At 35.1% G+C, this 18,034-nt stretch overlaps 1 protein-coding gene across 11 annotated transcripts in view; it reads right to left on the minus strand.

The window, feature by feature from the left end:
• Positions 1-885: 885 nt before the first annotated feature.
• Positions 886-18,034, minus strand: part of PDE10A (phosphodiesterase 10A) — a 125,749-nt gene continuing 108,600 nt past the window's right edge. For 7 of the 11 annotated variants that reach the window (XM_087882876.1, XM_087882875.1, XM_087882874.1 and 4 more), the window contains 8 exons: positions 12,870-12,965; positions 11,301-11,451; positions 6,628-6,783; positions 5,448-5,620; positions 3,645-3,756; positions 3,216-3,296; positions 2,243-2,331; positions 886-1,184 (listed from right to left, as the gene is read on the minus strand). In XM_087882876.1, the coding sequence (XP_087739002.1) occupies positions 1,070-1,184; positions 2,243-2,331; positions 3,216-3,296; positions 3,645-3,756; positions 5,448-5,620; positions 6,628-6,783; positions 11,301-11,451; positions 12,870-12,965 (973 nt within the window). In that variant the 3' untranslated portion in view covers positions 886-1,069. The remainder of the gene's footprint in view (positions 1,185-2,242; positions 2,332-3,215; positions 3,297-3,644; positions 3,757-5,447; positions 5,621-6,627; positions 6,784-11,300; positions 11,452-12,869; positions 12,966-18,034) is intronic. The other 4 variants (XM_060692322.2, XM_087882877.1, XM_060692321.2 and 1 more) reach the window with 1 other exon arrangement.

Here is an 18,034-nt window from a genome sequence, read left to right on the forward strand (position 1 = left end):
AAATTTTGTGCAGAATTGGGGCCAATATCAATACAGACTTCATTCACAGTATGTAAGAGCAATGGTTTAACATATCAGCTTTCTTGTTCCACAGGCAACAGGTTACAAGACTGGACAATTTGTTTTAAAGGTTTTTGGGTAAATGGAGATTCAAAGTGAAAGGTAGAACAGAGCCCACCTAGTGCTAATGGGCAACACAGAAGCTACTAAGAACATGTAAGTACCATTATGACTTCTGGAGATTATGACTATGTCCGGAAGGTTCTATTTTTTGTGAACTAGCTGGGATTTGGAGGCATCCATCTGTAATATTTGTTTAAACAATGACTAGCTTTTCCTGACAGATTTAGGCTACCACATTTGAAATTCAACCCATTACTGTTACTAGGGTTAAAAAGATGGGTTTTCAGGTACCTAATGTGATACTTACAACCAGAGGTAAATATTCTGTTTCCAGGGTAGAAATGGACATTTTACCTAAATTACAAAATCACTAAAGAAACACTGATATATTTTTCCCAACATCTAATGGGTGCAATAAAATAGTTGCTTCGTGATGCTTTTGAAGTCTAGTATCTGGAAATTAAACCTCCCATTTGCAGCAAGATAAATTCAAGTACTGTAAACTCAGTGATAGTTTCTGCCCCCAGAGATTTTCTTCTGGAGTTCAAAAATCAAACAAAAACATTTACCCTATCAGTGTGGAAATGTCCTATTACAGTCTAGACTTCCCAGGTGAACCTGGTATTTAAGCCAATCACAGTATTGTGTAAGAGTATGCAAAAGTACCAGTGAAACCTCTTTACCACAAAGACACAATTTAAAACCAAGCCTAGGTTAGCCTTCCCAGCCCAATCATTTTGAAATTAAGGCCTCAGCAAAATAGCCTATTAAAAAGCCAGTCTTTTATATTTACAAGCCGACTTTTGCTTGAATACTTGAATCTTGTGTTCACATTGTATCATCGAGGAAAAGAAATTTGCACTCAGCATTCCCACAGTTTGTGTATTTGCAGAGTTTATCCTTTTAAAAGGCTAAAAATTGTGGAATAAAAAGCCTTAAATGTGGATCAGTCAACAATCTTCACAGGGAAAGATTCTGAGTCAGAATTACTGGATTGGGAGGGTATCCATCCATAAGCTTCTTCCCCTCGTATCACCTTTTCCCATTGTTTGAGATTTTCCCTGGAGAGAAAGGAAAAATTACTCATTTTTCACATATTTTATTGATGTATCAGTATACAAGAAACAGTTATAAAAGGGGATGTCATGATTTCATCTGATATAAGCTCCTCCTTCACAGAGGCAGACTGTGACCGTTGAGCTCTCATATCTGGGCTTTCAATTTGGGGAGGATGGCAACTGTATTGTTAATTACTGAAGGTTTAATATTAAGTTGAAAAACTGTGCCTTTATTCCCCGGGATGTAGTAATCTCATTACCATGGCCACAAAATATCATCAGCATTGCTTTGTGATTACTAATCTACTAATGTTGCATACATTTAAGTTTCTTTGCCTTGTATTTCCCTTTCATCACCTCTGAACAGAACTATGAAGGTAGATTAATGAATTCACTACCATTTTTTATTTAGAAATGTAAAACAACAAGAAGAGCAATCAGGATTCCAAAGGGGCAGATGATAGCCAAAACATAATGATTATTAGCAATTGATTGTTTGCTTGCAGACATTTTGTTACAGAATAAGAAGAGTTGGAAGGGACCTGGGAGGTCTTGTAGTTCAACTCCCTGCTCAAGCAGGAAAGGCTATCCCATTTTGGACAAATGGTTGTCCAATCTCTTCTTTAAAACGTCCAGTGTTGGAGCACCCACAACTTCTGGAGGCAAATTGTTCATTGATTAATTGTTCTAACTAATAACTGAAATTTATCCTTAGTTCTAGATTGGTTCTCTAGACTAGGTAACATGTTCCGTGCCCAGAAACATGAGCAAGCAAACATCCAAGCTCAGAGACCACCACATATTCCATAGTTCAACTCTGAGTTACATATATTCTCTTCTATTGGTAAAATTAAAGAAATTATGAGGCTCTCTTTTAAAGCAAATAGCCTTTCCAACTCTATTATTCTATTGCACCTAATATACAACACATCCCTCTTCTCAGTTTCTTTACAGTTCTGAAGAGTTTTTAAGTAGAAATAATCATTTAATATCCCTCCTTATGTAGAAGTAAGATTATTTAAGGGTTTTCAGTTGACTGTTCAAATCAAATTTATATTTACCTGCATGCTCGATGGAGTGGTATTGTGGGAGGGAGGATCTGTGCAAGTGTACTATAGCAGGGCAAAGCTACAGCATTATAGAACCCAATCTTGAAAAAAAATCAGAAATCAAAATACTATTAGACAAATATTATTCAACTCAAAATTTGCAACAGTTCCTTTGCTAACAGACTCTCATATATTCTCACTATATTTTACAAATAGCAATAGCACTTAGACTTATATACAGCTTCCCAGTGCTTTACAGCTCTCTCTAAGTGGTTTACAGGGTCAGCGTATTGCCACCAACAATCTGGGTCCTCATTTTTACTGACTTCAGAAGGATGGAAGGCTGAGTCAACCTTGAGCCTGATGAGATTTGAACTGCCAAATTGCAGGCAGCCGGCAGTCAGTAGAAGTAGCCTGCAGTACTGCATTCTAACCACTGTACCACCACAACTCTTAAATGTATGTTAAATCCCCCTTTTTCCTTGTATAATAATAATAATAATAATAATAATAATAATAATAATAATAATAATAATAATAATAATAATAATGATGTTCTTTTTTTTATAGCTCTGGATTTGTGGGATGAATATTATTCACGCCAAATCAATAACTAACACTGCATTTTACAAGGGATCATATTAGAATTCCAGATATGCCTAGTTGTTCATAATTAATAAATATAGGCTTTCCTTTTACTTTCACTATTTTTAAGGATAAGGAATTTGGATCATTTAATTGTTTAATAGTATCACCAAATCAGCACATTAACACTGAAAAAAGTGTTGCCTTATTGGGGAGATAGGTGGCATAAAAATTAATAAATAAAATGATGTTTAGTCTATTGAGAATTATGAAGAGTTTATTACATTATTCTGTTTTTTTTTAAAAAAAATAATGAAAAGCAAAAAGCAAACATAGCAATATTTAAATAATGGATACATATATCCAAATTAAATCTATTCAAAACCTACTTTAGACTCACCTGACCCTGAGGAACTTCATCTTTTTTATCTCTGTCCATCATAGGTATAGGTTGAATACCTAACTTCTTCATTTCATCACCCTGAAAGAAAAATAAATTCATTTATTTCTTAATTATTCAGCTCCCAATAATAAAAATTAAAGCTATTAAATATATAATGGAGAAAAAAGACAGAATTCTGAAAACAAACATTAAGTTCTTATGCAGAAACACTTGGTGTCTATGAACTGTTTCTTTCTTTTTTTATTTATTGTTCCTGCTTTTAAAACACAAGCTGCTCAGAGTTGTTTGGAGCCAGGTGACCACTCAATTACAAACAAACAAATACACAAATAACACCAATAGTTCCAATAATCCAATCAATCTTAATTTTCTGTGCAAGTGTCTACTGATAGATATGGAAATGAATCAATGATGAAATGCACAAACCTCAGCCCAAAACTCTGCGTATATATCATTGGCTGTCAGTCTGGTAACATGCCATAATTTTGTCACAGAACACAAGTCACAAGATGTCATCATCAAGCCAATCACGCGATCCCTGGAATATAATAACTTGTGTAGCTGAAACAATTATTTGCCTTTTCAAATATATCCTATAAGTAATAATTGATATTGAAAAAAAAATCTTGATTCAAAGGTAAAACAGATCAGTTTAGATAAAAACACAAAGAAAAAAATAAACAATAGCATACTCAGTGCTAAGGATAATTAATACTATTAAAACGTTCAAGAACCTAACAGATGCCTTTTCACAATATAAAGGCATCTGGTAAATCTAGTTTGGAAAAAATACTGCCACAAAGGCATACCATACCACCAAAGACACTAGTCATTAGCTGTCGAAAGGGAAGATAAAAAAGCAACAAAAGTGGTTACTGTAGCTTCATACCAACTCAAATATATTATAGCATAACATTGCCCAAGTTAACATTGCCCAGTGTTAAATAAGAGAATAATGATTGTGTGATAAAACATCCTTGAATCTTGGATTCATATTCACCTGTATGATGTTTTATTGATTTTGATAGATTTTTATTAATCCGATGTTGTATAGATCTTTTTAAGATCTCCGAAGATCTTAAAAATTGTATTCTTATTGTAGATCTAATTTATTATGCAAAATACTTTATTATACTAATAACCTCTAAAAATAATTTCCCATAAAGTCCATGTTATATGCCAAGCAAAGCTATAAAAATTGAGGTAGATTCTTTAAAACCAATGACATTCTCATGAGGTGAAATACACATATGTAGTTGCATTTTGTTAACCTAATTTTATCAGAGCATTGATCCAAATTGCAATACCAATTGCTGTTGGGTGTCTTGTTTTCTCTTTTACTTTTATCAGTTATAATTCAGCATTTTCCATTTTGAAGAGTGGCCATCATGAGCACAGTTAAAAGGGAAAAATGGACAGGGGTGGCACTGATGACAATTGCTATGTATAAATATTTTTTTTAAAAGCATTAATAAATAGCATAGAATAAAGTAATCCAGATCCATCAAAGAGTCTAGAAGGAAATCTCAACAGGCAACACTATATAATTTATGCTTACTTTTGCCATCCCTGTTTTTTATTATTATATATATTGTCCTGAACCAACTCTATACATACCTTAACAAATAAATACACTCAACCTGTTTGGTTATTAAGTGGAGCATTTCAAAATAAAATGGTGCAATGTAAAAGATGAACAGATTGATTCCAGAATGCTTCTGGGGTTCAATTTTATATAAAATTCAATCTTAAATCTTATACACATCGCAGCACTGTAAATAGCAATAGCACTTAGACTTATATACTGCTTTACAGTGCTTTATAGCCCTCTCTAAGTGGTTTACAAATGTCAGCATATTGCCCCCAACAATCTGGGCCCTTATTTTGCTGATCTTGGAAGGATGGAAGGCTGAGTCAACCTTGAGCCAGTCAGGATCGAACTCCTGGCAGTGGAATGCAGAGTTAGCCACAATATTGCATTCTAACCACCGCACAACCATACTCCAAACTCAAAATTATCAGAAAGTTCCTGAATGCACTGCTGAATATATATACCAACAGTAAAATAACTCTTGATTGATTCCCTTTATGAGGGTTAGTGCACATTCCTCAGAACGTTTTATATATTAGATTAGTTGTATAGCCAAATACAGGAAGCTAAATATTTAGCCTTCAAAACAAGGAAATATGATTGAGATTTCAAACCATAAATATTCACTTGTATTTTACCTATGTGCTTGATTTTTAAGATTCAGTGATCTTGTTTGTTGTAACTCTTCCAGTTGCTTTCGGTTTCCAAAGTACAGAGCAAGGTCTGTAGCAATAATGGCTTTGCGGATAATTTCCAAGACCTGTTCATACTCATTGGAGTTCAAATTAGAGAAAATATTGTGGCCTTCCAGCTAGAAAAAAAGAAAGCATATAAGGATATTGCCGTGACTAATTTAAACCTTGTTTTAAGTTTATATTGGGCCTACAGTAGCTCTTAAAACAAGACATTGGGTTTATCTATATGCATTCAAAGAAACCATTATATTCATGAACCTTTAAGTACCTAGGACATTTTATAGTGGTAAACAGAGTTGGAATTTTGAAAACATGTGACGGGTCTGTTGTAAGTTTTGAGTGTAAGCCAAAAAGCCAAAACAACACCTAAATCAGTTCCTAGTTATTTTTATTATTATCACAATAAAATGAAAGTAGAAGGTAAATCAACACTTCCCACTGGGTATGTTTTATCATCTCTGGTAGACTTGTGAAAAGGAAAGAAATATTGGGACAAATTTTTGTCTCAATTCAGAAGATTATTAAATGAAATATAAAATTGAAACCTGACATTTTCCTTTAAGGACCGTTTGATAAAGAATTTGAAAGAAAAATTTGAACTTTGTTATTATATATGCACAAAAATGGAAAGCTAGTTCAATTCCCACCATAAAAGAAAGGGTGAAAAATGTGATGGAGTTGGCAGAGATGGCAAAATTAATTGAAGAGAAACAAAGTTGGCAGAGATGGCAAAATTAACTGAAGAGAGGAACTTATCCAGAAAACCTTGTTTCCACCTAGAAATTACTTTTGGACTTTGTTTGAACCAAAAAAAAAAAAAGAGTTTGATCTTAGGTTTTGATGACTAGAATAACTTTGTTGCTATAGAAATGATTTGTATCTACTAGGAGTCTAAAGCAAAACGTTGAGTGGCAACTAACTGTATTTTGTATTCTACTGCATCAAAAGAGACAGAAGTCACTCTTTTTTTTCTTTTACTCCTTTCCCCTTTCCTTTCTGATTTCCATTTGCATAGTAAAAAGGGAAATGTACACGTAGATAATCTAAACAAACTTCCTGCAGTTAGCTTTGCTACTTCTAGTTTTCTAAATCTTAGCCATAAAAATGGAGAGCAATGAATTACCTGCAGTATAGACACTGTCTGAGAAAAATGATGCTGTTCCATGGTTGAGGTGGAATAAAGTGCTGCCAATGGATGATCAAATTTCTGGAGATAGCTGTTACTATAACCCCTGTGATCCAGGTCATGACATAAACAGGCGACGAGAAGACCCCTTCGCTAGAAAAATAAGCAGCCAGGAAGTTAATCTTCAAATTAAATTTAGACCACTAGATGTCACTCTCTACTAGGCCAGACACTTTACTAATTCCATTAATATATAAAATACATAATTCAGAAATGAATTTGTTGTAGCTGGAATGATTGGCAGTGCTAGAATTATGAATAATCAGTACTGATAAAATAAAGATATGTTTAGGTTTTCTAATTATTCATTTTTCCCCCCTAAAGATTATATTTTCTGATTTGGTACCATGTTATTCTATTTTCTTTTTGCTTGTGAACTACTTGGAGACAGGATGACTTAATAACCTATATAATAAATATCAATGATTCCCAGCCAATTAGCCTATAGTGTTACATTCTGCCACTATGTTGAACATGTTGAGTTCATAAGAGGTAGTTTATTCTATTTGTGTTTTATATTAAGATAACAACTTTTAATAAAAAATATATTTTAAAAAGTTAAAAAATAGGCGGTAATTTATTATACTCAGCCAGATCATCAGTTGCATCAGACAAGATAATATACAAGATAATTATTTAATTAATTAATGTAGCCACCCACGTTGCCAGAACTAATTATGGGGACTGCACAAGATAAAACATGAAGATGATGATTCCCAATTCAGGAAGTTCTTGCAAACCCTCAAAATAATTCCCAGGTTAGCTACCTGGGAGAAGTCATGGACTAACAATGTAATTTTCTGTTTATTTTGCAAGTAATCTAGAACTAAGGTCCAGACCTTCACCAGGTGTCTGAGCTATATTTGTATCTTGGTTTAATAATACAAGAAACACATGACTATTTCCTTGTTAGCATTTTATACATCATTGAACACCTGGATTTTCCCTTGGGCCAAGGATCTGGAGGTTAAGTGAGCCTGTCACTAGGATTTCATGCATTTTATTATTGGAGTTGATTTGTCTTTGGTCATTATTTCATCACGTTTATGTTTTAGCTTGGTTTTAATCCAATGTGTGCTGCCCTAAATTTGCAATTGTGAGAGAGCTGTTATCATGCTTAACCATGATAACTGGGACTAGAATTTCCATTGCTAAGCAATGCAGTTGAAAAGCATAGCTTAGCAATGGCAATCCTGGCAGTCCCTGTTTGCCATCATTAAGTGAGGATCACGGGTAATTAAGTGAGAACCTCCTCACAACTCCTCCTGGCTTCCAACAAATAGAAACTGACAGGAAGTTGCAAGTCCCAAGAGACCCAGAAGCAGACCAGCAGGTGCAAAAGTGACTGCTGCAGTACAAGTGAGGCACACAGTGGCTGCTGCCAGAGGATGGAGGGTATACAGGTGGCCCTGTGGGCAGGAGGGTATTCTGTAGGGACACACATGCTATGGAGATCCCTGGAATCTCAGAGTCTGCAGCCATGATCCTCAAGACAAAAAAAGCTGTGTGAGTGTATATTGCGGGATGCATGAGCCGGTTGCCAAGCACTTGGATCATGATCATGTCAGCGCAAGGGTGCTGGGATGGCTGGTACTTCAAGGACCAGTCATAAACACCACTCATTCATACTGTTATAACTTCAAATAACAATAGCAATAGCACTTAGGCTTATATACCACTTCACAGTGCTTTACAGCCCTCTTTAAGCAGTTTACAGAGTCAACATATTTCCCCCAACAATCTGAATCCTCATTTTACCCGGAAGGATGGAAGGCTGAGTCAACCTTGAGCCTGGTGAGACTCGAACTGCCAAATTGCAGGCAGCCGGCAGTCAGCAGAAATAACCTGCAGTACTGCATTCTAACCACTGAGCCGTCACAGCTCTTATGGTTGCTGGTTGCTGAATAAATGATTGTTAACCAACAACTATTTGTATAAATTGATTAAATAATATATTTGTTCGGTTAGATCTTCATGTTGCTTCTTTATTCTTTTTTTTTAAAAAACAGTTTATTTATATATTTTCATTTAACATACATGAGTGCTTTGTGAACAGTTATTGTCTGGGTCAATTTGCTTACATAATAATACTTTTCCAGCTCCTAATTTCTACCTCTATTATCCAACCATTTATAAAACAAATCCCATGTTCAAAAATACTCTTCTTTTTCTTTTATCTTTAATGTCAGTCTGTCCATTTCTGAACAATCTATTTTTTTTAATTACATCTTCTTCTCTCGGTGTTTCCTCATTTTTCTAGTACTGTGCAAATACAATCCTTGCTGCTGTCAAAACATGTAGTATTAAATACAAATTCCCCTTATGGTACTTTTCTGGTATTATACCTAACAAAAATATTCCTGGTTTATAATCTATATGCAGCTTTAACATTTTTTTTAACCATGTATGTATTTTTGTCCAATATTCTTTATTCTTTATCATTATTCATGTGTTCATCTTTCATAATGTGCTACAGTAACCAGAAAGTCATCAAGGAACAGAGAAGTTGATTTAATATCCTGACTTGTTCTTAACCTGTTAACCCCAGTTCTCCAATTCAACAACTATAAACTAAAGTTCATTGAATACTTTGAGGATTAGCACAGATATGCCAGAAAGTAATGGGCAAAAACTGCATGAATAGAGGTATGCAGCTTCCTGTGTACCATCTCAAATAACTGTCTGTGGCTGTGGCTGAGAACAAAAGATCTTCTAATGGGATAAGTGAAGTCCTGTAATATACTGGTAATCTGCAATTCTACTCTGAGAACTGTGCTAATTCAGTGTAGTAATAAAACATAACATTTCATAATTATTATTTCTTCTGAAGGCAGCTGAATTAATTCCTTTTCATTAAAGCCATTTAGCCGGTCTCTCGGGTGAATAAAATAAGAGTAGCTGTCCAATGAAGCATGTCCTTCACCAGCACTGAAAAGACAAATGCAGCATTCCAATCCCTGGAAATCTGGCATTGGCTGCTGGGATTTCGAAGGCAACCAACCCATTTTCTCTACTGCAACCCAGGGAAAGTGATTGGGGAAAAGTAAACTGAAATTGAAACTGGGGTAATATTGCAAAAACAACGCATATTTCCAAAAACCCAGAATAATAGGCAAAATTTGTAACATTATGTCAAAGAGGGAGAGGAAACAGGGAAAGGTTATAAGAGAAAGTAGGCACAAGATTGTGACCTATGGCAAACAACCTGGTATCCTGAACAAATAACAAACAAGCAAGGTCTACTTTTATTTTGCACAAAGATTAGGGAGGAAAAAAATACAATGAATTATGTCTAGGAATTATGATGTAAAATATCCTTATCAGATATATGAAATTCGTAACAATATCTCCTACTACAAACATCCTTACATCAATATCAATTTCACTTAAGATTCTCCCAATGGATGAATACAGAAGGGCAGTTAATAATCTAAGCTTGACATCTGAAACTAAGAGAGTTTATACTTCATATGCTTTCCTCCATTTCCAAAGAATAATACTTAAAAACTATTAGGGTATTTTCCATATTGTTTTGAAATATCATTAGAAACAAGACCATACCCAGTTTTTCTTGGTTAACAGTCACACTTCATTAATACTGATGATGTTATCTAGTTTGGTAATGAAATGCCTGCAAGAAAACCACCAAGCACAGACAGCACTAAGGACCCCACAATCATAGATCAGTCTTTCATAGAATTGATTCATTTCTAAAACTCAATTTTATAATTGTTACTCTTGTAAAAAATAAATAAATAAATAAATAAAGGTTTCGACTGTTAATCTTAATTTGGTGCTGTTATTCTTTATTATCCCAAGCCATTCATTCTATACATTTCTTAATCTTTTATCTCGTTGAGCGAATATACTGTAGATATGATACCTATTTGTTACAAAGATATCCATTGGACTCTATTTTCTATTTCACAATAGCACTTACACTTATATACCACCCACTAATGCTTTACAGTACTCTCCGAATGGTTTACAGAGTCACCATATTGTCTCCAATGATCTGGGTCTTAATATTATTGACCTCGGAAGGATGGAAGACTGAGTCAACCTTGAGCTGGTCAGGATCGAATCCTGGCAGTGGGCAGAGTACTGCATTCTAATCACTGTGCCACCATGGCTCAGTTTCATTTATATCAGAAATGTGTCAACATTTCTATAAAGCCCAAATAAAATGGGTTGCTTCAGAGTATTACGGTGTTACTCTGAAGCAAAATAGACTAATCCTGTAAAACAGATCTGGTTTATAAGGACAAGACAGTGTCAGAACTCTGATTTGGACAATTGTCACAGAAGAAAAAATAAAAGCCACACTGCCCGAAGCAAGTCTTGGCAGCAGGTTGCCCTACATGAGAAAACATTGCCCTAAGAGGCCTTGATGGGTAAACTATTTCTGTTTATTTGCATAGTGGGGAAAAGGCTGCACTCCAAGAGCAAAAAAATTGTTTGGGGAAATTGTGGTGGGGATTCTTCAACAGCCAGATCCTGTAAAAAGCAAATCTGGCCTGAAATAAAGCTGTCCTGTTTTCAAAGTGGTTTCTGCAGCCTTTACCTCTGGTTTGTATTTGATATTGGGGTGGGGGGGGATCTACACTTACTTCTAAGTCTGTGAAAGTCCTGTGGTTGTGCTGAAGAATAACATACATGCAATGTGCAACTGTGATGGCATGTTTCCAGTTGTGATAGGGCACTCGACGGTAGTTCTTCTTTACAGACATCGTGAAGCGACATAGTTTTTCCATATCAAAACTTGAAAGAAAAAAAGGAATCAGATAAAGCATTCAGAAGGAAAAGAATACTTTCAATCAAAATTCTATTTACTTCATTAAAAAATATATTTCAGTATAACTTTACAACAAAAAAATGTTTTTTAATGGATTTATTTTCTTAGCAGTTGGGCCACTTAAGTTCATTGTACTGCAAGCACAAGGCAAGAAGTCTCAGGTTTTCGCGGGTGTTTGTATGTAGGTCTTTGGTTATTCAGGTCTTCTCCCACGTAAAATTGGAAGTGTCTTGGCGACGTTTCGACAAAGTCTCATTCGTCATCTTCAGGCTGGTGTTCTCGGCTTCGTGCTTCCTGGAAGCATGAAGCTGAGAACACCAGCCTGAAGATGACGAATGAGACTTCGTCGAAACGTCACCAAGACACTTCCAATTTTACGTGGGAGAAGACCCGAATAACCAAAGACCTATATATATATATATATATATATATATATATATATACATACATACATACATACACACACACACACACACATATACATATATTCATATGATTCAGTTACCCATTATGCAATATATATATATATATATATATATATATATATATATATATATATGCACATATACATATATTCATATGATTCAGATACCCATTATGCAAAATATAAGTTCTCCATTCTTCTGTGAGATAATTTTTCTTGCATTCTTCATTTGACTGAAAACAATTATGGCAGATTTCTCTTAAAATGCCACTATTTATAGCAGAGAGTAGGTCATGCTGAGTAATGCCTAACTAGCCAGCAAATCAACAGATAAGGAGACACTGGATGCTACGTAAAAAAAAGGCAAGGAAATAAACTTGCACCTCCATTATTTTCTTTGTATAATGATAATAGGCTGGTTTTTATACCCTTGTGGGAGATGGACTAGTGAAAGACAAAGGAAGTTTTGAGAACCTATGCTTTACTTTGCCATCTGTATCTACTAGAAATGTGCCTGTGTATGCTTGTTCTAGTTTTCCAAAGAAGCAAACATATACTTTTTACTCGCAAATAATTTCAGTGCACATGTATGAGAGATGTGGAAATAAAGACAAACTCAGGTTTTTTTTTTTCTTGTTACATAGAATAATATTTTGCACGTGCCACTGAAACATTTTGAGAATGGAACAGCAGAACTGCATGTCCATGTCAGAGTCCCACAGAGCTTTCAATTATAACCCTGGAATTTGAACCCTGGAAAAGAAAGTCTTCTTTTTTTAGAGTAAGCATTTTAAGAGATAGTCACAAGTAATAATGCTAGAGTGAGTCCTACTTTTCAAGAATTTGGTTCCTACAGCCAATCGTATTTTCACATTTCCCCCACCCAGCCACCCACACACACATGTACACACACATACTGCATCTCTTCAAAGCTGTGTCCAGGCTAAAAGCTCTAATTACCCTTCCTCCATAATATCAGATTCCATATAAAGGCTCAATGCTGACATCATAGCACTGCCATCTTCTCTCTTGTTAGCCTTTCGACTTCTGTTCATCCTGCATGTGCAAAATGGGGCAGACTTACATCGCAGGAAAGAGAACTGCCTTGCCACTATGTTTACAATTCAAACTAAGAATTAACTGTTGAACACATTTTAAAAATCAAAGCTAAAACTTGGTTTGGTTAATCTTTTCAAATAATTTTAAGTGTGTGGTAATGTTATTGCTATTTATATAGATAATTCCTCAATTAAATGCATTTAGACATCTTCCAATGTCACTGGAATTTATTTCCAAGGATGCATGCTTACATTAACCAACAGAGGTTACTTTAATGTTCATTTAAATTAAAGCTAAATTTTTTAACCAAATCAGAGTAAGCAAAAACTAGAATTATACCTTTGAATCTATAGCCCTTTCAGTCAAATTATAGGTCTTTCTGACAGTAAAAGTCACATTATTTTTAAAAATGTATACTGATTTAAAGTACAGAAAATTAAAGTGCAGAAACTAAATGCCTGCATTTAAAAAAAACCCAAAATTCCCACATAAAGTCATTAAATATTTATATAAATGTATTCAAGGAGAAAGTGAACTTTTATTATAGATATATAGGCTAAAATGATAATCCTCTAAGTAGCTGTCTTTTCAGAGGGGGTTGTTTATAAATTCATTCTAATATGGTATGTTGAAAAAAATCTGAATATTTTCAATGAAGTTAATTTCTTTGAAGACATTCATAAGTAGAGCCCTGAGCCTTGCCAAAATAAACAGGAAAAGAATTTCAAGTGTCTGATTATTTCCTGATAGACAGTTTTACTGATGATAATAATTTCAAAAATTAGACGGATTGGGGTATTATAATACCTCCACTTCCAGTTCAGAAATTCATAGACCATCACTAAAGCTTTCAAAATCAGGGGACTTCAATGGGGATTCCAGCTTTCTCAAAACAGAGGATGTGAATTGATCATTTCATCAGTTCTTATATATGGTTTTCCTAAAAGTTTCTATAGAAATTTTTTTAAAAAAACTGACTGCATGATCAAGTGATGCAGATCAGAATTCTATTTCAAATATTGTTTGTTCTTGGATAGGAAGAGTAAATTAGGGGTGAAAGTTTGTGTAATGTAGCTACAGGAACAGATCTGGGCTACAGAAGAATCTTTTTCTCTCTGCACCTCCCTCTATTTGGTAAACTACTGTAGTTGGTTCTAAACATTTTTTTAAAAGTCCCATATGTATAATACATTCCTGCCCTATTGAGACATTAATTCTCAATATCCTCAGTTTAATTAAAAATGCTAATGCAAAAACATTTCTGCTTGCAGAAATAATTTAATCTCTGCAACCTATCTATAGACTCAGTCCCAATGGGCTCTGTTTAGACAGAAACCCTTGCTAATTACATGCCTCTCAGAGACCACATTGTGTCAGGCCAATTAAGGCAAAGAGCACTGCATACGTCACATGAAATGCCCTGACACACATCTGGTTTCTGTCAGGTAGATTTAAATAAGAATTACGCAAAAAACTACCCCTTATATTTTTCTGATTATAAGCACTGCAGACATAGTAACAGAAGTATATATGTGTGTATAGCCATACTATCAAAAAAATATGGGGGAGCTGAAGACCCTTTAAAATAACTCTCTCAATCAAAAGCTCTGCAGGGTTCTGAAGCACACATGGAGATCTGCACAAGCTGGAATTGTTCCATTCACTTCATTTCTCCTGATTCTGAATAAATGGAGCAGTCCTTGCTTATACTAGAGATATGAAAACCTGGGGGAAAATAGGGAGGGGTGAAATATTCTTGATTTCTTTTTTTTCCATTTTCCTAATTTTAAAAAATGGAAATTTGGAGATTTTTTTTTTTTTTACAAAATACAAATATTTTCAATATAAAAACCTTTTAAGGCAATATTTTAGCATATTGTTTTAATTCTGGTTACTCCTTTAAAGGGTCTTTGAAATTTAAGTCACTATTTAAGAACATCTAGTCTTTATTAATAAGCACTGCATATATGTGAATGTGCAATTAATATATATGAGAGGGAGAGAGAGAGAGAGAGGAAGAGAGAGAGAGGGAGAGAGAGAGAGAGAGAGAGAGAGAGAGAGAGAGAGAGAGAGAGAGAGAGAGAGAGAGAGAGAGAGAATCTCCTTCAGGCCCTGGTACTTCTCCAGCTTCTCATACTCTCTCCTGTTGTTGATGTTATTTGGCACAGTTACATCAATCAACATCATTATCCTCTGGTCCTTATCTACTACTACAATGTCTGGTTGATTGGTTAGTAACTTCCTGTCCATCTGGATCTGTCAAGTTCCACAAAATCTTAGCCCTATTATTATCCGTGACTTTTTGTGGAATCTCCCATCAGGATTTCAGAGCCTACACACTGTGCAGATGTTCCTGTACACAATGCCAGCTACTTGATTGTGTCATTTAGTATGTATTCATCTTACACCCTACTGCTATTTATTGCATTGTCGCTGAGGCCTCTCTGCAGAGTCTACACTTTAGGTCAGTGGTGTCAAACCCAACTACAGCGTGGGCTGTATCATGATATATTGGGATTGTTTTTGCACTTGCAGAATTGGGGTGGGCATGGCCTGCATGGGCCATATCTGGCCTGCAGGCCATGTGTTTGACACCCCTGCCTTAGGACCTACCCTATATGAAAAACACCTGCTTCTATGATTCTGGTGCTTAGTGCCTGTTCTTGTGCTGCTATGATTTTGCCTCGATGCTGTCTTGAACTTAGTTCCAGTGTTGTCTTCTATGGTCCCACTAAGTTCTTGAGGAAGGTTCTTAGTGCCCTATTGGTTTTACATAATGTGTAGCATAGTGGGTTCATCTGTGTGGCATTGAGTCGTAGGCTTTCTTGTAGTCAATTCAAGCTGTGCATAGATTAGTCTGTCTAGACCCTGAATCTTGAGCAACTGCTCTATCTATGAGCTACTGGTGTTCTTGACCCACATGTGATACAGATACATGTTTAGTAGTTGGATTTGAAGCAGGAAAGATACTTTGGATCTGATGTGGGCACATGATCAGCAATATATACCAATACAGTAACAGAGATCCAGCAGTGCATCAAGAAATGAAGGTTGCCACCTGAACTGGCCAACACAAGGAAGGACAGTGTTGAGCATAAAACTTCCCCACAAGTAAAGAGCACAGTTCAACTGCAGGCCAATAACCAGCCTCTCCATAACATGGAAAGTCCTATCAGGCATCCTAACCCTTTTTTTGAACTATTACCATCTAGCAGATGGTACAGGATAATAAAAACAAGGACCAATAGACTGAAAAACAGCTTCTATCCCAGGGCAATAACCATATTGAATTCTGTGCAATATCGGGTTTTCAATTTCAATTATATAGAATGTAAAAGAGGTATGTTTGTGTTTTTATTTTTATAGTTATAATGTACACTGAAGACGGCATTTAATTTTGTTGTACCATGTGCAATGACAATAAAGTAAACTAAATTAAACTAAACTAAACTAAACTGCCAATCTACAGATCCATATGGACCAATACATGAGCAAAGCTCATAGGTTAGAGAGTTACCATGTGAAACCAAGAAAAGATGGGTTTTTTTTTAAAAGATGCCACTGACAAGTACTGTGAGTGTGTACACACCAGATCCAATGTACCTTTCTCTCTTGGGGTCAGAATCCCTGCACATCATGCTTACCAGAGATGGGGCAGGCATGAAGTAGAAATGGAAGCACAAATCAACCATAGGCAGCATCTGATGAGTTTGGGAAATCGAGGTAAGAAAATTATAGGTAAAACAATATCTTGGCTAAGGTGAACACCTGCAGGTTATTGCATACAATACTACTTTATCCTTTTGGGGGGGGAAGATCACTTTATAATAATGGTGATCATTAAAAACATTTATAATAAAAAGATAAAGTCAAAGCAGAAAGAATCGGCTCCACAGCAAATATGCTAGCATCCAAACCGGACAGAATCTCTACAGTGTGGTCAAAAATATGCTGTTTTATTTTTCTTTTCTTTGTTTTTTCTTTAATTTTATATTATTTTTACTTTGTAAAATACCTCTTTAATAAAAAATAATTTTAAAAAAGAAATATGTTGGTCTGCATTCAAAATGAAGTTTTGAATTTGAAAATGTTGTTTTCAATTCTAAGAACACATTCCCCATTCAAGACTGGGAAGCTTCATTGATGCAGCAATGGATCTCAAAAGGAACTGGTAAATAACAGTAAATCTTATGGATGTGCACTGCGTGAAAATATCTCTATGGGCATACGAAAACAGAGCTCAGCTCTAGGATGTTGTGGATATCTGTGTAGGAATAGGAAATCTGGAAATGTTTTGTACAGAAATAGTGAAGAAGAACCAGCTGTAAACTTATGTTTTCAGAAGAGTTTTTGACCCAGCAAGTGCCTTCATTAATTGAAGAGAAGGGAATATAGTAATTTCAGCTAGTTTTTCCTTTCTCCATTGACCACTGTGCTACATTAGAATCTCCTCCAACAGATTGCGAGAACCTTCAGATCAACATGGAAGACATCAGACATGGAGAAAGTCTGATCTGTGAAAAACACTTTCGTTCTACTAACAAAGATATCTACCAAGTTGAAAATGCTTCTGCAAGCAGAAAGTCAATTTTTAATTCATTAAAAGATATCACTTTATACGCCCACTGCTTTGGGCTGTACAAAGATGCATCTTTAAATGTCATATACAATAAAATGATGGTTTAATGTGCTCATATAGACATAATGCATTTCATTTATTAGAGAAATAAACTTAGAATATAATTAATAGATCTTCAAAGATTTCTGTTTTTCTCCAAATCATTAGGGGGAAATGTAACTTTTCTCTGCACCTCTTCAAACACTTTAGGAGCATTTTTACACCTCTAGTTCAGAAATCCATCCATGTGTGTATCAGAGTTCCCAAACATGATCTTCAACTGCTGGATCATGTCTAATGTGTTTAAATGTATAACATTTAGGGTAAAATTGATTGCCTGCTTTGCAATCTATTAATCAGCTTTTGTGTATATAAAATCATTATGACAAGTTATTTTTAAAGTGACATTTCAGTGCTGCAGCTTTACTGCCCTGCAAAGTATACCCAA

This window comes from Pantherophis guttatus, chromosome 1 (genome assembly GCF_059756535.1).
Source record: "Pantherophis guttatus breed Tessera chromosome 1, ASM5975653v1, whole genome shotgun sequence".
Taxonomy (NCBI): Eukaryota; Metazoa; Chordata; class Lepidosauria; order Squamata; family Colubridae; genus Pantherophis; species Pantherophis guttatus.